Source organism: Eimeria acervulina, genomic scaffold (assembly GCF_000499425.1).
Source record: "Eimeria acervulina Houghton genomic scaffold, Eah_scaff478, whole genome shotgun sequence".
Classification (NCBI taxonomy): Eukaryota; Apicomplexa; class Conoidasida; order Eucoccidiorida; family Eimeriidae; genus Eimeria; species Eimeria acervulina.
In genome coordinates this window covers 9,974-17,473 of record NW_013549775.1, presented here as the reverse complement: position 1 = coordinate 17,473, position 7,500 = coordinate 9,974, and the positions used below count along the sequence as shown (strand labels likewise).

Genomic DNA, 7,500 nt, shown 5'->3' with positions numbered 1-7,500 from the left:
CATTTCTACATATTTATAGCTGCCCAGACACCTCAGATATAGAGACATCTCAGCTGTATAGGCATCTCAGGTGTATAGGCATCTCAGGTGTATAGAGGCCTCACGTGTATAGACATCTCAGGTGTATAGGCAGCTGAGGTGTATAGACAGCTTATACATGCTGCGTGAAGAGACAGTTGAAGTGTATTGGTAGCTGAAGGGTCTACAGACATTTGAAGTGTATGCTGGTTTTGTGTTTGCTGCTGCTGCTGCTGCATTTGCTGCTGCTGCTGTTTTGCTGCGGTTTTCGCTGCTGCTGCTGTCGCTTCTGTTGCTGCTGTTGTTGCTGCTGCAGGTGCTTTAGTGCTGGCAGACGGAGGGGTGTGCTGCATTGATGAGCTTGATAAGTTTTCTGCTGCTTCAGCAGCAACAGGAGACTGTGCGTCTCTTATTGAAGCAATGGAGCAGCAAACTGTCTCCATTTCAAAGGCCTCCTGCTGCTGCTGTCTCCCCGCAAGAACAACTGTCTTGGCTGCTGCTAACCCTAAAGGCGGCAGACTCGAGTAGGTTTCCCTCCTGCTGCTGCTGCTGTTGCTGCTGCTGCTGCTGCTGCTGCTAGTGCTAGTAGGGCTGTTGCTGCTGCTGTTAGTGCTACTGCTGCTGTTGCTAGTAGTGCTGCTGCTGCTATTTTCTGCTGCTGCTGCTAGTACTAGGGCTGCTACTTCTGCTGCTGCTGCTTCTATTGCTGCTGCTGCTGCTGCTGATCGCGTGTTTCTGTATCTGCTGCTGCCTTCAAAGATGTCTTTCCTTTTCCTTGGTTGAGGGTTTTCGGGTTTAGGGTTTAGGGTTTAGGGTTTAGGGTTTAGGGTTTAGGGTTTAGGGTTTAGGGTTTAGGGTTTGCCAGCTTTTAAATGTGCAACATAACGCAAACAATAAAGAAGCCTTCATCTCTTAATTCTGCTGTTTTGCTGCTGCTGATCTTGCTGCTGTTGCTGCTGCCTCCGTTTCTGCTGCCGCTGTTGTTGCTGCTGCTGCCGCTGTTGTTGCTGCTGGATTGTCCTGCTGCTCTTATTGCTGCTCCCGCTGCCAATGCTGCTGTTGCTGCTGCTGTTGCTGCTGCTGCTTTGGCTGCGGCTTTTGTTTCTGCTATTTGCTGCTTCTGTGCTGCTGCTTTGCTGCTGCTTTTGCCGCTGTTTTTGCTGTTGTCGTTGCCGCTGTTTTTGCTGTTGTTGTTGCTGCTGCTTTTGCTGCTGCTTTTGCTGCTGCTTTTGCTGTTGCTGCTGCTGCTGCTGCTGCTGCTGCTGCTGCTGTGTGCATGCAGCCCCCGTAAATCATTTGTAGAGAATTTGAATTTGTCTGCACCCGTCTTATCTCGATTTGATTTAATATTTTTTCTGGCGGACAAACAAACTGCAGCAGCAGACGCACAACTTGCTGCGCATATCCTTGCCTCCCGAAACACCAAGCAGCAGCAGCAGCAGCAGCAGCAGCAACCAGCAGCAGCAGCAGCAGCAGCGGGAGGGGGAGGATTTGCTGCTGCTGATGCTGCTGCTAGGGAGGGCTCTTCTTCAAGCGTCAGCTCGTGTCTGGAGGAGAGACTCATTGCAGCGGAGGTATGTCTATAACTGTTGCTGCTGCTGTTGCTGCTGCTGCTATTGCTGCTGTTGCTGCTGCTGCTGCTGGCATTGCTGCACTGTTTCTTTGCTGTTTTCTCTCCCAGCATTGGGGTGTCTGTGCAGTGCAGCGTGGGGTGGTGCATCTGCTGCTGTTGCTACTGCTGCTGTTGCTGCTGCTGCTGCTGCAGTCTGCTGATTTGCTGCCGCTATCTCTAGTGCAAGACTTCATTTGTTACGCTAGGGAGCACGTACACCCGAAGCTGTCTCCGGAAGCAGCAGCAGTTATTAAGACCTACTTCTTCACGCTGCGGCAGCAGCAGCAGCAGCAACAGCAACAGCAGCAGCAGGGATTGCGAGTCGCAACACGGCAGCTCGAGTCTTTAATCCGCCTCTGTCAGGTTTGTCTCCTTCCACCTTGCTGCTGCTGCTGTTGCTGCTGCTGCTGCCGTTATTGCTGCTGCTGCTGCATATGCTGCTGCTTCAGCTGCTGCTGCCACAGCAGCAGCACACCAGTACTAACCTCCGCAGAATAACTGTATCAGATGCTGATGGTGCTGCTACTGCTGTTGCTGCTGCTTGACCTCCTGCTGCTGCTTCTCTTGCTGTTGCAGCGGTTGCTGCTTCTCTTGCTGCTGCACCTTCTGGTGGTTCTCGCTTGCTGCTGCTGCTACACCAGCAGCAGCAGCAACAGCAGCAGCATGTGTATAGCCTATATATCTTTATCTTTATCTATATCTGCATCTATATATATATATATATGTTGCTGCAGGCGAGGGCTCGAGGCGAGCTACGAAATGTTGTGTGTGCAGCAGATGTTCGAGATGTGATTGAGGTGTACAGCCACTCAGCCTTCTCTTCGCCTGTGCTGCTAACGCAAGCAGCAGCAGCTACGGGGTGTACAGACACCTCAGCTAATGCCTTATTCGCAGGAGCAGCAATTAGCGGTAAGAAACAAACCAGCACCAGCAGCAAGTACTACAGCTGCTGCTGTTGCTGCTCCAATTGCTGCTGCTGAGGTTGCTGCTGCAGTTCCTGCTGCTGCTACTGCTGCTGTTGCTGCTGCAATTGACGCTGCTCATGTTGCTGCTGCAGTTGGTACTGCTGATGCTGCTGTTGTTGTTGCTGCTGCTGCTGTGGCTTTTGCAGCTGCTGCTGCAGCACTTGTAGCAGCAGCCTGTAGGCTGTTTGTTTTTAATCTTTAAATATAATATATATATAATATATATATATATATATTCTGCAGCAAAGAAAAAGCCAAGAAGAGGCATGAAAGCTCTCGTCGAAGCCTTCGGCAGACAATGCGCAGCGCTGCTCGCGAACACCGGAACACCCACTTTATGCAAAGCTGTCTGCTAAACCCTAAACCCTAAACCCTAAACCCTAAACCCTAATCCCTGCTGTTGCTTAGCGGATCTCCAGGTCTTCAGTGTCTCTAAACCCTCAACCCTAAAGCCTCTATCTAGTTTGATGGGGGCCAATAGCAGGAGCCGCTGCTTGCCTCGAGCGGCTTGGGGGTTTAGGGTTTAGGGTTTAGGGTTTAGGGTTTGCTGCAGGACGCTCTCAAGTGCGCGAGGATGCTGGTGAGGCAGGCGGAGGCTTCTGTGTCTCCAGAAGCTGTTGTTGCTGCAGCAAACGAAGTAGGTTTGCTGCTAAAGAGAAATGATATGTGGGTGCTTGATAGGGCTCTCCTCGCCAACATATAAACCCTAAACCCTAAACCCTAAACCCTAATGGATCCCCTCGGCTCGCCCTAACGAGCCAGTGACTACTACACCTTGCAACGAGCAAGCAGCAGTGCTGCTGTGCTGCTGCTGCTGCTGAAGCAGCGTCATTATTCAGCAGCAGCTGCAACAGCAAATTGATTTTACTTTTTTTCTCGTTTTGTTTGTTTATACAGCGTTGTGCATTAATAATGCCTTCTCTATACCTTTCATTCTGCTCTGTCTCTGTTATTATTTATTTTTATATCTATCTTTGTTTATCTGTCTCTGTTGCTGCTGTCTCCCTTTCTATCTCTTGCGGCAGTTAGCGCTGTTCTGCGTAAACATTAACAGCTGGGATCGATCGATCCCAGCGCTCTTTCTGTCTCTTTCTGCCTCCTGCGACAGTTAGCGCTGCTCTATACAAACAACAACAGCGGGGATCGATCGATCCCAGCGTTCTCTCTGTCTCTTTCTGTCTCCTCCTGCCTCCTTCGGCAGTTAGCACTGCTCTGCATAGACAATAGGAGCGGGGATCGATCGATCCCAGGGCTCCTTCTGTCTCCTGCGGCAGTTAGCATTAATCTGCATAGGCAATAACAGCGGGGATCGATCGATCCCAACGCTCTTTCTGTGCCTTGCTCTCAATAGACAACAACAGCAGGGATCGATCGATCCCAGCGCCCTCCGTGTCTCTTTCTGTCTCTTCCTGTCTCCTGCAGCAATTAGCGCTGCTCCGCATAGAGAACAACAGCGGGGATCGATCGATCCCAGTTATAACTCTGTCTCTTTCTTTCTGTCTTCTGCAGCAGTTAGCGCTGCTCTGCATAGACAACAACAGCGGGGATCGATCCCAGGGCCCTGTCTCTGCCCCACTCGCTCCAGCGCCCCACAAGTCCCCCTGCAATACAGCGGCCTAGGATTGATCCACCATAAGCAGCAAACGGCAGCACAATTAATTTAGTTTTTAAATCGTAATGTCTCAAAGAGAAATGAATAAGTAAAGGAGACAGAAGCCCTCCTACCCAGACACCGTTCTGCGCTACTACCTGCAGAAGCAAAACAAACTTAAAAATATATTTTTTTAGCTATTTTATAATTGTCTTAAGAAAACATAAATACATAATGCAAATAAATATATACACAAAGAGATAAATAAACAAATATATCAACAGACATATAAATAATATTGTGAAGACAGAGAAGGAGACAAACATATATATATATATATATATATATACATATATATATATATATATACAAAATTATATATATTAATTCTATATATATAACTTTAGATATAATAATATAATACAAATATATATGTGCATGATTATATATATATATATATATATATATATATATTATATAACTATATATATAGAGACAAGTGTACAGACGCATATAAAAACAGATAGAGAGACATAAAAACTTAAATAAAGAGATAAACAATGAAGCATACAAATAATATATAGGAGACACAAAAGGAGACAGCTAATTATATTTGTCTGTACGGATTTAAACATTAAAGCAGCTGCAAGAATATATTTAACTAATACAATAATATTAATATCTTAGGAAGCAAATAGAGCAACAAATAGAGAGATAAACAGTGAAGAGACACACAAAGAGATAAACAAGAAGACAGAAGCAAAGGGGGATGCACAGACAAACAAACAAAACACAAAAACGGAGACACATGAAGCAGAGAGGAGACAGAAGAAAAAGAAGAGACAGAGGCAGATAGAACCCCACAACTACTTCTTTAATTATCAGCAGTTCGAAGACAAATAAATAAAGTAGATTAAGACAAAGATTAAAAGAGAGAAGAGAGACAGAAGTAAAGACGGCGGAAAGAGACACAAGAGAAAGAAGAGAAAGAAGAGACAGTCTCTGTCTCTGTCTCTGTCTCTGTCTCCTTCTCTTTATTTGAAGCAACACTCAGCACATTATCTACACCAAGAGGAGACACAAAACATAAAAAAGGAGACAGCTACTTCAGGTGTATGTACAGCTTGAGTTATGCATGCATGGATATATATATATATGCATATTTGTGTGTATGTATGTGTGGTGTATACATCTATTTTGAATATAATATATAATATTTATTTATTTATTAAAATTTATTTAATTAACGCACTCGTTTTCTTATGCTTTCCTGTCTTCGTCTGCAGATATCAGTTGCGGTGTCTGTACAGCTGGGGTTGTACTCTCTTGTTAATATCTTTCTCATTCCTTGTTTATCTAATTTAGAGTAATGCAAATGAAGCATAGGAGGGCAAAAGAATAAACCTAAACGCTCAAGAAGTTTTAAACGGCGTACACCTGTTTGCTGCTGCTGCTCCAGCAGCGTTATATCAGAGGGCACCTGCATAAAGCAGCAGCAAATCATTTGCATGCATATTATCCACATTAATTAATTAATTAATTAATTAGTTAGTTAATTAATTAATTAATTAATTAATTAGGGTAATGTGCTGAATGGAGATGAAGCAGCAATAACGCGCACAACACACAGAGCGATCAAATAATACGAATTACAACAACGAAGAAGAGCTGCTGCTGCTGCTGTTGTTGTTGTTGTTGTTGTTGCTGCTGCTGCTGCTGCTACTGCTGTTGCTGCTGCTGCTGCTGCTGCTGCTGCTGCTGTTGCTGCTGCTGCTGCTGCTGCTGCAGTTTGGCTCGTGTTTGCTTCAGCTAGGGATTACGCCTAGGAGACAGGCGAATGAGGAGAAAGACAGTATGATATTGTTTGCTTAAACATAAATACAACTTGTTAAAATATTGCTTCGATTGCATTTAAATAACAGCAGCTCTATCCTTGTCTTCGTTACCACCCTAAACCCTAAACCCTAAACCCTAAACCCTAAACCCTTGGTAGAAAACCCTCACCACAAGCTTCCCCATGGTGTGATGACAGTGCAGGACGAAATGAAGGCGAAGGCTAATGCAGAAGTCTAGCGGTTATCTGAGGTGTACATACACCTCAACCGCATATCTTTGAACAGTAAGAACAGGTAGGAGGGGAGAACCCCCAAGGGTAAAAACGAAGGAATATCCTTAATAATGAGCAATATCAATTCAAATATTTATATTAAAGATATTAATTTACACACAAAAACTCTGAAAAACTTCAAACAAACTCCAACACAACGAGAAGAGCAACAGCGGGTAGCTGCATGCACAGCCCCGCACTGTATACAGAAGATTAATTTAAAAAAAAGAAAGAAAATAAAAATAAAATTAATAAAATGCAAACTTTTTATTTACTCTTCATATTTTAATGGTATATTGCATTAGAGCTAACAGAACGAATACAACATCTCTCAGGTGTATAGACACCTCGCAGCAGCAAAAGGCTTCTCTCCTTTTAATTTATTTATTTATTTCAATTTATTATTTAAATTTAAAGCATTATTGCTCATATAAAGTCTTCTATTTATTTCTGAATACTTTATTTTGTTTCTCCTCCGCATCCCAACCCCCCTTAGACTCGTGAGGTGTACATACACCTCAACTTATGCGTACACCGCAGCTTAAATTTTCTTTTTTCTGTGTGTGTGTAGAGGTAGTAGCAATATGTTAGACCTCTGGGTCCTTCGTCAATTACTTTATTCTTCTCTGTTGCTGCTATATTATCTTCACTCTAAAGAAAAGCAACTGCTGTCTAAGAACAAAAACTATAGCCTTCTACCCTCTCCCCCTCTATTCTACAGACTCCACTAGATATAGACTGTCTATGCTAATATATATATATATATATATACTAATGTATGCATCTGCATGTATAAGCAAGCTCATCTATAGGTAAACAAGCTCTGTACTATGTGCGTATCGTTGTATATAAATACATAGAAATAAACAGATAAATATACTGCAGATATTATAATAGTCTTTGTCTTAGATATCTCCGATATCCATAGAACACTTCGTTTGCCTCTAAGCAATTGAAGTGCCTATAAACATTACTTCATCTCGAGGTGTATATACACCGCAAGCGGTATATATATACATTCCTACACCTACGAGAGATTAGAGGAGATACTGATGCTTATATTTATATATATATATAATATTCATAATAATAAACAGCAATAATAACTATTATAATAGATACCAAGGAGCAGCAATATATATATATATATATATATATATATATATATATATATTAACATTATTAATGTCTTCTCCTTTTATTCATC

General features: G+C 43.3%; 1 protein-coding gene across 1 annotated transcript in view; it reads left to right on the top strand.

The window, feature by feature from the left end:
* EAH_00039930 (DNA replication licensing factor, putative) overlaps positions 1 to 3,298 on the top strand; it is a gene marked incomplete at both ends in the record, with an annotated part of 7,404 nt that extends 4,106 nt beyond the window's left edge. The window contains 4 exons of the mRNA XM_013395314.1: positions 335 to 542; positions 1,301 to 1,592; positions 1,784 to 1,993; positions 3,149 to 3,298. Coding sequence (XP_013250768.1) covers positions 335 to 542; positions 1,301 to 1,592; positions 1,784 to 1,993; positions 3,149 to 3,298 — 860 coding nt within the window. The remainder of the gene's footprint in view (positions 1 to 334; positions 543 to 1,300; positions 1,593 to 1,783; positions 1,994 to 3,148) is intronic.
* Positions 3,299 to 7,500: the final 4,202 nt, after the last annotated feature.